The sequence below is a fragment of the Equus asinus genome, chromosome 18 (genome assembly GCF_041296235.1).
Source record: "Equus asinus isolate D_3611 breed Donkey chromosome 18, EquAss-T2T_v2, whole genome shotgun sequence".
In the NCBI taxonomy this organism is placed as follows: Eukaryota; Metazoa; Chordata; class Mammalia; order Perissodactyla; family Equidae; genus Equus; species Equus asinus.
The window spans coordinates 16481119-16498496 of NC_091807.1; the positions used below are offsets into that span (position 1 = coordinate 16481119).

At 36.8% G+C, this 17378-nt stretch overlaps 1 protein-coding gene across 2 annotated transcripts in view; it reads right to left on the bottom strand.

The window, feature by feature from the left end:
* TMPRSS15 (transmembrane serine protease 15) overlaps positions 1 to 17378 on the bottom strand; it is a 117386-nt gene that overhangs the window by 22017 nt on the left and 77991 nt on the right. For both annotated transcript variants that reach the window (XM_070488730.1, XM_070488729.1), the window contains exons 18-20: positions 13431 to 13541; positions 11973 to 12105; positions 613 to 708 (exon numbers count right to left, since the gene is read on the bottom strand). In XM_070488730.1, coding sequence (XP_070344831.1) covers positions 613 to 708; positions 11973 to 12105; positions 13431 to 13541 — 340 coding nt within the window. The remainder of the gene's footprint in view (positions 1 to 612; positions 709 to 11972; positions 12106 to 13430; positions 13542 to 17378) is intronic.

Genomic DNA, 17378 nt, shown 5'->3' on the forward strand with positions numbered 1-17378 from the left:
TCCCTTGTAGATGCTTTGCTTCATCCCTGGTGAGACTAATAATGTCAGTCAAGGCCCAGCAAACATTCAAATAAAACAGTCAACTGTGAAGCTCATTGGTACTAAAAATACTCCTTTATCAATTTGCTTTACTAGTTGAGATCACAGAAATGGTAACTTTTCATGAATAGCTGAATAATTACGTAACTTCATATTTCACTGTTGAGTAGGTTATACAAAAAACTACAAGCTAATGCTCCAGCAATAACATCTTAAATTCTCATCTGTAGAATGGCTTCTCCAAGTTACTTTCTTCCCACCCACAGCCGGCCTTTAAGGGAACTGTAAAATTCAGAAGCCAATTTCAACAAAAGTGATCATTAATGCCCAAACAGGAGAAACAACATAGTCTAATGAGATCATTTGACTGTCTTACCATATACGTAAGGGTTAGGCAATGTTATCAGATAGGATCAATTAGATATTGTTTGAGATTATCTGAAGAATAAAAAAGCAGATAACTTTCAAGATTATATGGCTAGTATGTGGTGGCATTAAAATCTGACTGGCTTCAAAATCTATCTTCTTTGCAGTCCATGTACAACTAATCCAAGAACAGATTTTGGGACTCACCTTGGTGTTAGTGTTAAGCTGCCATTAGATGCTGTGTTTAATTTTACAAATGGTCCACCTTCAGTAGAGTAGATTGGCACTGATGAGTTTTCACTCCTAGGGAAAAGCACATATGGGCAAAATAAAAATACAAACACAAAGCAATCAACTAAACTTCGATTTATTTAATGCTATGGACAATGAGAGAAATTATAGAATTCCATAGAAAGAGATTAACATTTTAATACAAAACTTCAAATGTTTTGCTATTTAAAAGATGGTGCAAATCAGTAGAAGAATTACCCATAATGACACGAAACATAATTTTAATTTTTGCATAATACCTCTAGTTATTTGCATGCTCATATGTTACATCACAAAGTTGAAACCAGCGCATATATAACTTGAGTATCTGATTTTTTCATTTGATTTTTCTATAATGACTGATAGTTTCTGTAATGATCAACTTTAATGACAACCTTACAGAATTGCTTCACCATAATTTATTAAAGTGTTTTCCTGTTCAGTGAAATTCATCTTTTAAAAAAATCATGTTGCCTAAGAACAATCTCGAAAAAGATGTTCAGTGTTTACCTTTCAAAATATTGCTTTGTTCTTAATATTTCACCCAATTCAAAGCCTAACTAGCCCTAATTTAAAGCCAGATGCTATGTGGGATTCTGTCACAGCAGGGCTTGATAAGCAATGTGCAGGTCCGCCCCTGGGATCAGAAGCTGTGGACCCTGGGCCACTGAAGCAGAGCGCACGAACTTAACCACCCTGCCACAGAGCCGACCCCCGTGTTCTCAGTATTCTTATTCTGCTGAATGCCTACATGTCTTGAACATTCTTCTGGCAGTTTTCTATGTTCCTGACTCTCTGGGACCAAGGATTTTCCAAGTGTATTCTCCACACCAGCAACATTATCCTCACCAGAGAATGTATTAGAAACGCAAATTTGCTAGCCCCACTCCAGGCCCATGGAATCAGAAATTCTGGGGGTGGGGACCAGTGACCTGCCATTTAACAAACTCTCCAGGTGATTCTGATGCCTGCTAGTCAGGGAACCACTGTCATAGCCAAATATAATATCTATTTCTTTGCTTTTTCAGGGAGCTGCTTTTTGGTTTCCAAAATGACTTCTAGATACCTGATAAGCAATCTGTTTTAAGGCACTGATAAATTTAATTCTTATATCAAGACCCACAAAATGGCGGCTGCCCCAGTGGTCTGGGCCACATCACAAATCTAAACCTAAGTCAGCCCACACTTACAGGAAACACCTCATTGTCAAGGAAACCTAACATACACCAATCAATTCTGTAACTCAACTTTAGCTAGCTCACCATATTCTGGAATATAGGACCTGGGGGCCTTACAAGGAAATCCCTGACCTCCTGGTCAATAATGCACTGTGTCTGCAATGTGTCTTACAACACTCCATAGAACTCACTCTTGCCTAAAATCCCTCAGGAACGGTGTTCTGTGAGGCATGGAACTCCCCCAATTCATCAATTGTTTCCCTTGAATAAAGGACATCAAACTCATTACTTAAATTGTTATAGTTCTGTCATTTGACAGTACTCATAGCTACATGGCTGAACATCTTGAAAGGTAATTCATTGAAAATGTATCTCGGAGATGTGGATTTAAGCTCTTCCATTATCTCTAGCTGTTTTTATTCCAACACTTGGCTATCTTTTTAAGACAGACCCTGAGGAGATGCATTAATTTCTCTGCAAATTCAAACCAAAATCTGGACAAAATTAAATTGAAAAAAATATTGAAAAGTTATTTATAAATGAGTTTTTAATCTAGTATCTATTTATTACATACCTACCACTAGCATTGCATGATAATAGGATTGGAAGTTAAATTTTTAGCATAAGCCTATTCTAGAAGAAAGGAAGACTAGAGGGGAGACTTTAAGAATAAAGAACATATGGAAAATGCTAATTGTTCTACCCTGGGATTCTCAAATGCGACATTTTTACTATCTAGCTGAGAAAAATAGAGATTATATATGCATATGAAAAAAGACACATATATCTTATATTCTGAGATTGTCTTCTCTACATTTTTTAGTCTCAAAATTTACATGAGAAAACACACTGCAGTTAATGATGCAGATACATTGTTTTGGGTTATTTAGAAGAACTAGATAAAATATTTTTTTGGAAAAAATTCTAATCATCTAATCTGTTAAATTTTTGTAGCAAATATTGATGTCAGCAGCCTAAGAGTGGAATATAGAGACCATCAGATCATACAGACATTTCCAGGTGTCAGTGCTGGATCTTAGAATTTGGAATTTAATTTGAGACAGTCTACCTGCATTTCAAATCCTGCCAAGTTGAACTTATCCTTGGTCAGACTGAACACAATTTATTCCAATTTTTATTCACAGTCAACAGAATATAAGCAGCCTAAGAAGTTTACAACAAAATATCTCTTATTTTAAGAAATGATAGAGACAATAAAAATATATTCAAGATATTCTCAGAAAACTAAAACGTTAGCAACCACATGCTGTCACCATTTATTTTCGGAAAACAAAATCTCAGAACAATTGAAAAATTAAATTGTTAACAGAGAATACTTATATTAAGTTCTTCAAATAGAGCATGCAAGTGAGTCTCTCCCTGCCTCAGTTTCCCTTTCTTACAAGGAAACGAGTTCTTAATTTTTAGAGAGGCACTCTGTGAAGATCACAACTGGAGTTTGCATTTTTTAAATCCTGAAAATGTTCCAGCTCTGCAGATTTTGATAATTCTCTCACGCATTTGCATAGCTGTTTGAAATCAGTAGCGGTTTGGTATCACATAGAAACACCCATACATTACCTTGTTGACATCCTAATGCTTCCTGACCAACTATTTCTAAACCTTCATTACCATTTTTATGTTACATTCCCTCAAAAGGCCCCCAAGCTTCAGGGAAACCTCATTCTATGTGAGAAAAGAAGCATATTGATGCAACCCAAGCATTATTATTTTTTAGGTCATATCTGGAGTACAAAAACATAATCAGATGAATTCTAGAGAGAAAGAAGTCTTTCGCAAAGCATCTTGCACAGGATTAAATCTTCTTCGTCTTTTCTTAGGCCCTGCTTAGGTTTCCTCTCTTTTGTCTCATCCTCAGACTGTATTTGCTGTGATAAGAATTCCTCCCTGAAGCAGGAGCTTAGGTAGGGATGTTTTAAGCTTTTGGATACACTAAAGCTAAAAAGAATAATAATGAACGTTACAAATACTGCAGCCAGGCACTGTAGCTCATTTCACACCCCAAAAGGTTTAAGTAATGAATTGAGACTGTTGGGATTAGCTGAAAAGCATTTTGGAGAGGGATGGACCTTTCTTTTCAGATTGGAGGGAAAGAAGGGGATTGCTTTGGCAGGGCAGAAGGTGGGGGAAAGCATTTTAATAGACAAGGAAATGGAAAATGAAAGCAATTTGAGGCAAAGGATGGCAAAGTATCCTTCCAGGAGAGTCAGGACACGTGGGTATTTAGGTAAACACCATGACTGAACTGGATACATATATAGCAGCACACCTGGCACTCACCCAGCACTGATAGCTCTCAGCAAACAGGTGAGCTTAATTAATTTTATATTTTCTGACCTCACTCTCAAAATTTTGTGAAAAGAAGAAAACAGAAGAAAAGAAAAAAATAGAATAGAAAAAAATTATCTTCACCTAATCAATTTCCTTCTTTGTGCAAGCTTCCTTATTAAGAACAAGAGAGAAATTGATGGGTCAGTCTGATAGCTTCTCTCTACTATCTTCCAGATGTAACGTATTGGGAAGGAACAAACTCCTGGTATGTCCTACCAAAAATATGGCTGAGAGAAGCCACACAGAAGGTCGATTGTCAGAGATAGGATTTCCACTGATAACATCTTGGACAACATAGCCTTAATCCCTTGTAATATATCCTTGACTCATTTATAACATAACTTTCTCAGCTGCCATTGCATTTTACTAATTTGTGACTAAGAGGCATATGACATACACCTCCACATTGACTATGAATTTTTCTCAAGTGCATATATTTTGTTCAACACATTATTACTTTATAAAGACATAAGTGCAAAATTTCCTTTAGAATTTAGTGTCAGAAGAAATTTCTCTTCCCTATGGAAACTGTGACACATCTCATAATTAAAGTTATGTGGTTTTTAATATTTTCCTTTTTGCATGGGTTTCCAGGAATCTCAGACACAAATATTAGTAATTATGCTGATCCTGTATATTTTATAGATTTGCCTCCTTATTTCTTTGGGTCTTATTTTCATCTACTATTCTATTAATCTTCCTGTGTATACTCTTCCTTATAAATCATCTCAGTTTCTTTTGAAAAGATATGGGTATAAAGAAAAAAAGAGAGAATGGGAAAAGATAAGAGAGAAAAGAAAGAAAGAACAAGGAAGTGAGGAAGGAAGCAAAAAATAAGGAAGAAAGAAAATAAGAAAAAGAGGAAGAGGAAAAATTAAAGGAAGGGAGGAAGAAGGTATATTATTCTATTAAACTTTATTAATTTTATTCAAAATTGCCCTTGGTCTTATAGAATATTCTGCATTATTTACAGGTTGAAGAGTTGGAAATACTGTTGAGAAGGGAAATAGAACAGACAAGAAAATTTTTGTTATTCATCTCATGGGGAGATAGTTTTCTCCTGTCCTTATCTATTTTAATTTTAGAATATAATCCGTTTCCATTTTAGAATAGAATCTCCCTCCCCAAATAACAGTATCTCAGGAAATGATAAAAGGATAAAGGGGGAAAAACACGATCTCTTGTTGTTTTCATATAAGACTAAAAAACTATATGTTGCAGAAAATTATCGGCAGATGATTCACAATTATACCAAAACATAAAAAAAAAAACTTTTAAAAATCTTTTATGTATGTAATTATATTCTCAGTACTCTCTTTGTTACACAAATCTCCCTGGGATTACAAAATACCCATTAGTGTGTAAGTCAAAATAAGCGTTAGAGGCAATGAGAATTCTCTCTAAATTGTATCAATACAAGTAAGTGGTATTTCACAGAAAAAGAGTCCCTTAATTCCCAATAAGATGTTTTCAAATACTCAGTGGGAGAAATCAGAATTGAATTTTTCCAGGCAAGAAATAACATGGGCCTGTGGTTGATGAAAACATAGCCATGGATTTTTTTTTTTTTACCCTTTTAATGACATCTTTCTCATAGTGGTCTTTTAAAACTCTCTGCTTTTGTTTTCATCTATTGGGGAAAAGAAGTTTTCCACAGAAGTTAAAATAGGCTAGTGTCAGAATGACAAGCTAAGGAATCCCCCAGATTAAGTCAGAGATGACTGTAATAGGGTATGTAAACTTGGTTACAATGGAAAAAAAAATCGACATTTTTCTCTATTTCACTTTGCTTTTTTGTTTTTGTTATCAGGTAAAATCAAACTGCCACACTTTGAAGATGTTTTGTACAAGTTCCATGTTTTCTACCGAAACAAATACACAAAGGTTCATGGTTCCTTGGTCATGAGAGGATGACTCTATCAGAATCACCTGGGGTTCTTTAAAGCCCCAAGACCTTGGGGCCTCACGGTACCTAAGGTCTAGGATGGGGGTCCAGGGAGTTCCTAGGAGTCCTTGATGACATGTAGGGGTTCGTAGTTGGATGAGAAATAATTATGTCTTTCTTTTCACTAACCTCTAATTGAAATTTAGTCTTTCCTTCCAATACAAATGTAAGTGACTAACCACAATATTATTAGCAGCCCCTGTAATTTTGTCACCAAAACAAACATAAATATCTTCATACCACATTGCAGTTGCCACATACATCTAAAAATATCATTTATACTCATCTTTGATGTTGCTGTAATCAGTAGAACCACCAGTAGATCTTGTTACCTTAATAAAGAAATATATACTACCATATCATATTTTTAATATTTTGATAATTATTTTCAATGTAATTGATTTTCTTTGTAATTATGTGTATGTTACTTTAGGCACTTAAAAATCGGAACCTAAGAAAAAATTGGTAAATTTCACCAGCCTGCCAAAAGTGTCCATGACACACAAAGGAAGGTTGAGAAAGCCTGTCCTAGACAATGGTTCTCAAATTTTAGCATGCATCAGAATCACCTGAAGGGCTTATTCCAACACAGATTGCTGGGCCCTGTTCCAGACTTTCAGATGAGTTTCTCTGAGGTGTGGTTCCAGAATTTGTATTTCTACACATGCATCCCAGGTGTTGCAGCTGCTGTTAGTTTAGTCCTAAAATCACACACTGGGCACCAAGGTGTAGGCCACCTTGAATCCAAATGTCTGGGACCCAGTTGAGCTGATTCTAATGTATAACCAGGTTTGGGAGCTTCTTAGGCAATTCTTGGATTACACATGCTTTCACTCTCTTGCACATAGCAGACATAATTACCTAATCACTGTGTTTTCCCCAACCCTATTAGATAATAAACCTATTAAAGATTAATATTAGAAAGTTATACAATTACTATGGTTTGTGATTGATTATTTTCTTTTACTTATTATTTATTACTTTTTTTGTTTGAGGAATATTGGCCCTGGGCTAACATGTGTTGCCCATCTTCCTCTATTTTTTCTCCCCAAAGCCCCAGTACGTAGTTGTATCTCCTAGTTGTTAGTCCTTCTAGTTCTTCCATGTGGGCTGCTGCCACAGCATGGCTTGATGAGCAGTGCTAGGTCCACACCTGGGATCTGAACCTGCAAACCCTGGGCCCCCAAAGCACAGCGCGTGAACTTGACCACTATACCACTGAGCTGGCCCCTCTCTTTACTTATTTTTAATTGATACATTTCTAATTTTAAAATAGGAAAAATCAGATATAATTTGTAATTCAGGCAAATGATGAGCTTTTTCGCTTGGTCCATTAAGCAAGTAAAATAATTCTTTTCCACTATCTTGCCCACAGCTCCCCACTCTTCCCTTACCACACCCATCCAACCCGAGGAACATAGATAAGAATAAAATACAAATTTCCCTTAGTGCTGAACTTGCAAATTAAAAATAACAGAAAATATTATTTACTTTTGTGTAAATTTAGCAAATAAGAATAAATAATTTAAAGTTGAATGTAGTAGCTACATTTTTTCTACTAATTCCCATATCTTATCTTTGTTGTTGTTTTATGTTAAGTCTTTTCTCACATGGTCAAAAACTTGGGAACACTGACAGAAAATATGGACAAGAACAGGAACATTATTTGTCCACCAATTTCTTTAACTAATATGAAACATAGTTTCCATTTTCAGTTTTTCAAGACCCAGCGCTAAATTGCAGATAAAAATTTGTTGTGATGCTTAGATAGGAAATTAAATCATTATGCTCTATTTATTTGGAGGCTTATTAAAAATACATTTTACCCCTCGCCCTCCAAAATTTTCAATACACCTCTGAAATGGAGGAACATTGAAGTAATTCCATTTCTTATTTTGGGTTTGAGAATGAAAGTCTCAACTTGATGTTTCCAATATTTGAACTGAAGGTATCTTGCATATGACTATTATGAGACTTAAAAATTAACATTGACACCTGATAGGCTGCCTAATAGGGATCCATGTAGCTACTTCTATTTTTAAGACATTATTATTTCCTAAATTCTGTAAAGCTGTACAGAACTAACGACTCCTACTTCTTAATGGCTTAGCAAGGCGAATTGACTGCATAGTTCATTTATTGGGTACTATAGTAACAGGGTAGTGTGTTTTCCTAGGAAATATCATTTTAAACATCACTACTCTACGTTTCTTTAACATTTATTCTCACGTTAGTATAAAATGTTCTCTTTCATACTTTGATCAGAGACATGAAAATGTTATTCAAAGCACTTTTTACTTATGCATACTATAAACGTCAGAGAATGAAAACGTTTCATTTAAAAAAGAGAAGGTTGATGATATCTGCCTTACATGATGTACCTGAATGTGTGGGAAATTGCATTTCGTACCCCATCTGCATAAATAATCTTGAGAGTCTACAGTGCCTTTCTAATAAATTGACTGCTAAATTACTTGCCACTGTAGCAAACACATCATTTTAAACTCACTAAGTTTTCTTTCAGTTACCATGCACTACTCTAGACAAATTCTCATTAAGGCTATAACTTTCTTTCAATTACTAGAGCACTATGGAGACTATTTAATAAGTGAAGTCTCAACGATTAAAGTCTTTGCAGAGATTACCCTACTCATTTCTGAAGAAAGCGAGTGCTTGACCTTCATCAACAATATTGCGTCTAACGCAGTTAAGATGTTCTCCTTGCTTTACACTCACTAAAAAAATCTAGTTCTTTGTCCCTGTCTCCAGCTGGAAGGGCTGTGATTCATAGGAAATGGGGTCAGAGAACTAGGGAGTAAAGTCTGGCTGGGGAAAAAACATTAAATAGCACACAGTTGTGTGGAATTTGCTGTCGTCTACTCAAATCAAGCCATTTTCTAGAAAACCTCCCCTGACATGCCCAAATTAAGCAGCTTCTCCTATAGCACATTGTATTTATCACATTTTTTTCCCCAAAGATTGACACCTGCGCTAACAACTGTTGCCAATCTTCTTTTTTTCCCCCTGCTTTTTATTTTCTCCCCATATCCCCCCAGTACATAGTTGTATATTTTAGTTGTGGGTCCTTCTAGTTGTCACATGTGGGACACCGCCTCAACATGGCCTAATAAGCTGTGCCATGTCTGCGCCCAGGATCTGAACCCTGGGCTGCCGAAGCAGAGCATGTGAACTTAACCACTCGGTGACAGGGCCAGCCCCTATCACATTGTATTTTAATTATCTTTTTATATGTCTCTCTCCACCACATAAGCATTTAAAGCAAAAATCATGCCTTATTCATCCATGGACTAGACATGACATCATTGTTAATGCTTAGATTTCTGATCCTGGAGTAATCAAAATAATATATTTATATTAGCAACTGTTAAAAAATAATGAAGATATATGTTTCCTTTCCAATACATTCTCTTATGAAATTTTAAGAATCTATATTACGCTATCACTCAACATATTTCATTCAAATTCATTAAAAACTTTCTGTCAAAGAAGATGCTGATCTTTTCGATCTTTGTGAATGATTCATCTTAACCCCATGTATCCTCCAGGAAACAATTTAGTTATGATTCCCAAACCACAATGGAAAGAACTCCTATGTTTATAATCACATAGTGATGCTTAGAAAGATAGTGAATTGGAACTCAAGCTCCTGTGCAATGAAAGTCCAGTCATCCAGGGCATTCTGATCCATCAATTGTGGAAATAAGGTCGAGTTACCAATCTCTTTAGCCTAATCTTTACAAACTAAGTCCCTGAGTCCGTAGAACAGCTCCTCAGCATTACTGGCAACTTTAGTGGATGCAGATGACTTCTTAGGGTCTCACCTGTATAAACTCGCTATTGAACTAAAATCAACGTTAAAGTAGGTACCCCGGATCAATGTCACTTACCCAGTGGTTTACTTGAAGTGAGAATAAACAACTGTTAGTTTCAGTGTTTTGTTGACACTTCCTCAAAAAACGTTATTCCCCCTACAAAACACCCTCTTCCAAGATTCGTTATGTCTGAAAGGCCCTCATGTTAAAAGGGTTTTTGTTAGAGTACAAGCCATAATGCATAATAAAAAGGATAATATATAGAAAGTGCAGGAAGTTTCTGATGAATACACATAAACTAAATTGATGATTATTTACATAATGGATGATAAAATTTACTTCCTCCTTTGGCTCTTGATAGGAATTGCCTCCCTGATGAGTCTGGCATCACTTAGATGAATCTTGGAGCTGGGGAGTTCCATCTGAATGAACAGCATTTTAGGAAGTAAGAGGAGTTGAAAGTTCTCAATCTGATTACAGTGGGGCATTTCTGACACTGTCACTGGGACCTCAACACATTTTCCTTTAGTAAAAGATCTATATGAGGTGGTTAGGTACTTTCTTGGGATTAGTATACAATATAGTTCTCTCCAGTCTACTAGAAATTAAATAGTTATTATGGGCTACATTGAAGACCTAACCACTACACTAATCTTATTTCTAGTGGAAATTATGTTTGGGGTTAAAAAAACACTTTGAAATAAGTTTTGAAAATCTATGTATAGCTGGAGGACTCTCTTATATGGATTATTAATCAGTTGGAAAGAAGAACCCTTTATAAGGAGAGCAATCAATTACATTTGATTTTGATGAACTATGAATGGTTGGGATAACTGCCAAAGCTGAGGGTATGTGTGGATCTGGACTTAAATTATTTTCCTTTGCAACTTTATACAATCTTTTAGAATAAATTCTGAAATCATTCCCTTGTTCAAGACAGAAAGAAAATGATAATGGTTTATAATTGGACAACTTTTGGCATACATTTAGATAGTTAATATCCATATTTATATGTTCATATATATTTATATGTAATGAATAATTATTGTTTCAACAAATGTTTATTAGTACCTATATTTTGAGACAAGGATAAGTCTAGATGTTAGCAATGCAATAAAAATGGATCAAATAGACATGGTTCTTACATTTATAGACTTCATAGTTTAATATGACAAGCCAAACTGGCAAATAATACGGTGCTATAAGCAAAAATATAACCAGATGTGACCTAATATGGTTAAATCTCCAAAATCAAGAATACCAAAGGACTAGAATGGTGAATTAGAGTTGACCGACTGTACAACTTAAAAGAAAAAAATTATTACTACTTACTACCTTCCATTTTTCACCTCATTACTTTTGAGACTAATGGGAAGATAAAAAATGAATATGGTGAACTTATATATTTGATGTAATGTATTATGACATTAGACTGGAAGGTATAATACATTTTTGGTGAGTCATTAATATGGAATTATCACTTGCACCCTTCTTGAGAAAGTCTGGAAATTTTGCATATCTTTTCTTACAACAATTATACTGCTACAAATTTCCAAAAGAGCTATTGTGAATATGCATCAAAGATATAGAAAAGCATGTTATCTGCAGTGGCCTTGTGACTAGCTATATATATTATGATACAGCATAAAATGGAATATTTCATTTTCTTAAAAAATTATAATCTATAGAAAATAATAATGAGAAATGCTCATGTGAGTAGGCTACAAAACAGAGCAGAATATAATATTTTGTATGATTTTATAATACATTTCTATATAATTGTATTTATATAATATTTATAAAAATGCCATTCACGGTAGTTGTCTTTTGAGATTGGGGTTAATTAAGATTTTCATTTTCTTCCTTTTGCTTATGTGTATTTTCTAAATTCATAACTTCCATAAATTTTAAATTTCTTAAAAAACCCAATTCAATACCAATAAAAAAGCTTGAGAATCTCTTAAAAGTGATCAGAGCAGAATGACTTACCCTAGTCCCAGCAGCTGACAAACATCATTTGAAATCTGGGTGGTCCAGTTCTCAGCACAAGCTACATGCCATATGCTCTGGATTCTGAACTGCACCAAACCATTGTTGCTCGTTGTGCCATTGAAAAGACGCACTAAAGAGATTAGATCACACACAGGGTCATTTTGACCTACGTGGATAAAAGTAAATGATGGATTCTAAAGTAAATGTGCAACTTTCTTAACACTTAGAGCTTTGAGAGTGATTGTAATTTTTCTCGAGTGCATTGAAAGCCCTGAGTTGAAAAATACAAATTGGATAGAGTTAATTTTGCCCTACCATATAGCTATGAAAGTGGAAAAGGTAGAGATATGCAAGTCCTTTGCATATCAATACAGCAAAAAAAAATTTATTTATGAAGATGATATCTTATAAATTTAGTCTCTAAAAGAAAAAACTCAAGTTTAGAAACAATTTAGACATTTTTTTCTACTTCTTTCTCCAGAACGATTTTCTTTGCATGTGTTCTTTTCCTGTTTGGATTCTATCAGCTTCCCCACCATCTGACAACCATTTTGGATAGAATCTTCAGGCTAGTAGTGGCTAGGTAGGGGTTGGGCCAAGCTAAGCTAGTTTATCAAACAGGTAAAACATCAGCAACGAAAGTTTTACCTAAAAACATCATACTTTAATTTTATAAATTAGCATTACTGTTTACATTTTTTTTCTGTTATGAGAGGAAGAAGAGCATTGGCTTTAGAATTAGACTGCCTTAGGTTTAAAATACAGTGCTCGCTCTCACTAGGTGCATCATCTTTGGCAGCCACTTAACTTCTCCAAGCCTCAGTGTTCTCATGGCTAAAACAGAGCTAATTCTTATTACATGAAGATTGTTTCATAGCACTTAGTTACAGTCTATGGCACATAATAAGTAGCATTACATATTTGCTTAGAAATAAAAATGAGACAGTAAAAGTAGCCATTGCTCATAATGTTATAGAGATCTGGAAGTGAGACTGGACTGAAGACTAGACAAGGCAGAAGAAGGAGTAGATACTGAAGAATCAAGTGTGCAAAGGACCAAAACTAAGAAAGTGATTTATAGATAAGAATGAGGGTGCCTCCCTATGTAGATGATATACTGAGTATAATACTCAATTAGAGTGGCGTTAGAGTGCCTAGTATTGGCTATTGTCTCTCTGTGGTATTGTATGCTTTCTACCTGAATATGGGTCACCCTAGACTTAAAGTTATTAAATGTAGTCCAATTTAAACAAACTAACAAAAAACAGGGGCCTCCATGTTAACTTTTCTCCTAACCAGAATGGAGACAGAGGCGCTGAAATCGCTGTGAGATGTTCATATCACAAAGCATCAGAACATGTCCTAATAAACACATTCACAATCTTCCTTTCATATTTGTAGAATCTAAATGTGGAAGCTAAAGTGATAAAGTATTTTCCTAAAAATAAAGCATACCACAATGTGCTTCATCTGAGCCATCTGGACAGTGTGGAAGACCATCACAGAGATTCACCAGTGGAACACACTCTCCATTCTTACACTGAAAATTGTCTTCTTTGCAGGGCTCTGTGGGGAAAGAATATTTATTGTACAGGACAAAGAAATGACAAATAGATAGGTCTGGAGTATCCATCCCATTTCTGCCCCTTTAAACATCAGCCCTTTGCCATGGTGCGTGGTTGTATTAGCTTTGATCTTGAATAAGACTATACACTTAGTTGCTCAGAATGCCTCCACGATAGTGACGTCAAAGCCTTGAGAGGAGTGTAGATAAAACCTTAGGCACTCCTTTGAGGCAGAGTTGAGGAAGTTCCAAGAGATGGCTGAGACGTTTAGAATACACCCCTCCCTCACAATCTCTGTTAGAATCTCTTCGACAAATTCCACCACCCAAATGAACACATAAGCAATAACCATTGGGAAGTTACACAAGCATAGAAAGATCTCTCCATTTCACCTTCCAAATAAGACCTCCAAACTTTCTTTATATCGAAATGTAGAAATTGCCTTCTCTTGGGACCAAAGTTGGAGTAGGCTGGAAATAGTGAGCTCAGTGAAAGCATAGTCAGGTGTGAAAAAGTAGTCATAAAGAAATGGAAACTCTGCAATAGCAGTAATTTGAAAGGAAGTTGGGGCTGGAGCTCCAAACAAGTGAAGCAGGGTTGGAGTGATGGGGATGTAGTGGGCATATGAAGAAACAGAAGGAAAATGAACAGGCTGGACAAGGACGGAACTGCGCAGATCTGGAGGCAGTTGGTGGTTTCCAGAGTTTGAGTTGTACAAAAAGAGGCCTACTGGAACTATTCATTGTTTGAAGGGAGTGAGTGCTGCTGTGTCCTGGAACTGTTTGTTTGGTCTTAAAGGGTTTTGCCCTGGGAGAGCCCTCATCTCACAGGGAGAGAAGCATTTGCTTCCCTTAAGATGTTTTCTAATTATGACTTAGGAGGATCAGCTACATGTTGGGATCTGTGTTGAGAGCCACATGAGATTTGGATCCTCTGAGAATGGAGATGGTGGTAGAATAAAGAGGCTTAACGTCTCTTCCTGTACATGGCACATGGACAACCATATGGGGAAGCAAAAACTTACACGATAAAAATAAGGAATAGGGAAACCTATATTTTGAAAGCTATTAGCAAATCTTAATTATACACTGCTACATTGTTTTCAAGGAGACACAATTCAAGTTAAAATAGTTTCCAGACTAAACTATACTAACCTCCACAGAGACTTTCTCAATTCATGATGACCAAATGTAATGGCGCTCAAAAAGAATCATTGGTGTTGTTTTAGAATCTAGGTTGTAGCCTCAAATCTCAGAGAACTGATAAATAATGTTACATTCTAAAGAGAGATACTAAATAGCCATACTACACTTACTAAAAAATACCAAAACTGGTCCAGCAGCTAGAAATACTTGTCACCTATTTACAGCTATAACAAAAAAAAAAAGGATTCAAGTTTTGTGTAAGAAATACTGCATAGAGGAGCCAGCCCAGTGGCGTAGTGGTTAGGTTCACATGCTTTGCTTTGGCAGCCTGGGGTTCGCAGGTTTGGATCCCAGGTGCAGACCTAGCACCACTCCTCAAGTCACACTGTGGTGGCATCCCACATAAAAGAGAGGAAGATTGGCACAGATGTTAGCTCAGCGACAATCTTCTGCAAGCAAAAGAGGAAAATAGGCAACAGATGTTAGTTCAGGACCAATCTTCTTCACAAAAAAGAAAAAACATACCGCATAGAGTCCTTGAGGAGGAGGTTCTTCTGAGAGAGGGAAAGACGATGCGATCTAGGCACCAAGTAAGGGATGCCCCAAGACAGAAATTCATATTGGGTTGCCTTAAAAGAGGGAGGCCAGCACTTCATTTCCCAGCTGAAAGTTTATTACACTGCAGAATCACAATGGCTAGTGCTTCCACAGGACTAGCGTAGGGGCTTTCAGGTTTTTTTACTTTAGTAATAAGTAGATTTTAAACAATGCTCTGGGACATACACTAATGTGCATGTGCTGTGGAACTGAATTAAATACTCTTAGTCTGTTCTGTTATATTCTATTCCATTCCATCCACTCCATTTCCTAACAAGGAATGCTGTTCAAAACCAAATAAATTGATTTCATGCCTCATTTTTTGAAAAATACAAAACTAAACTGAAGTTTAGTGAAAAATTTCATGGCAGATGACTTTAGTTTCCTAAAGTTTGTGAGCACATAGCTGCATAAATAAAGATTGCTGTTGGGGCCAGCCCAGTGGCACAGCGGTTAAGTTCGCAAGTTCCGCTTCTTGGTCACCCGGGGTTCACTGGTTTGGATCCCACGTGCAGACACGGTACCACTTGGAAAAAGCCATGTTGTAATAGGCGTCCCACATATAAAATAGAGGAAGATGGGCATGGATGTTAGCTCAGGGCCAGTCTTCCTCAGCAAAAAGAGGAAGATTGGCAGTAGTTAGCTCAGGGCTAATCTTTCTTAAAAGAAGAAAAAGATTGCTGTTCACTTCCTATATAATGAGTTCAGAAGTCAGACAGTTACTGGAATTTCCCTTGATGATAGTTAGGGCTAGAAGAGAGGGTGGTAGTGGAAATCATCTGAATTTTCTCCATGTGTGCGGCAGGGCATGAGTTTCCTTTTGGCCATGTGGACACTTGGAAAGATAATTAAGTGACAGCTATCTGATAGGACAAGTGGGCTCCAGCACAAAGAAGTGGAGGGATGGAGACTGGGGGGTGGGGATTAGGAGCTGAGAACAGTTATATGGGATCATTTAGGAAGAGTATTACCCATGCCTACAGTGCAGTAGTCTTGGGGAAGTTGAGAAGAGGAACACTCCAAAGAACTCATAACTCTTCTACATAAAAGCTAATATTTGGCCAGGAGCCACTGTTAGCCAGAGGAAAACTACAGTGATGATAGGCTTTTTCCTGTCTGTCTCTCCTCTGACACTGGAGCTATGGGAAGATGGAAGGGGAAAAAAGTAGAAAATTAGTCAAAGACAATATTTATACCTTTCTCTATCTTAAGTTATTGGGCCAAGGTTTATGCTTGAATTCAGAGATAAAAGAAACTTTGAATTAAATGATGTTAAAGTTTTGATACTGTATTTGATAGTATATTTTAACACCTAAAAGTGAATTTTGGAAAGAGGTTGGATGATGGCACCTTAAGAAGATCCTGAGTTTACCTCCTCCCATAGACACGGCAAATCTACAACTACATGTGGAATAATGTCCTCTGAAGGTGATCTGAAAACTGGATGAAAATAGCCTCCACAACAAGGGACAACATTGAGAGAGGTGGAAGAGGCAGAGATATGGTCCTCCTGAGGGAAAACCACACCCTAGCCACAACGTTTCATGGTCTGGAGCAATCTCTAATGTGTGGAGCTTTTCCCGGAAGAGTGAGGGATTCCAACTCCACATTAGGCACCCCAGCCCTTAGATCAGCACAGGAAGGTCAAGACCCCAAAACATCTGTCTTTGAAACCAACAGGGAATGTGTTCAGGAAAACTACAGAAGTTCAGGGAAAAGAAAACTCACTCTTAAAGGGACCATGCACAGATTCATTGACACAGAAACCAGTACAAAAACACCAGATAGAAAAGCACATAGTCCACAGATGAAGGAGACCCACCTATTAAGACTGGAGTGCCTCCTGGAGAGTCAGGAGGCAACTGGGATTCCACACAGGGACCAAGACACCGGCAGCAGCCATTTTTGTGACTTCATTCAGCCATGCTGACTCTAGTGCTGGGAGGTGCCATTTTGGAGTCCCCCCTCTGGCCTGTTGACTGAAGGAGTGCCCTGCACACCAGCATGCCTGCAGCAGTTGCATGCTGCCAGCCCCACAACCAACCACACCAGAGGGTGTGGCTCTACTCACCAGTGTGCCCACAACAATTGTGCAC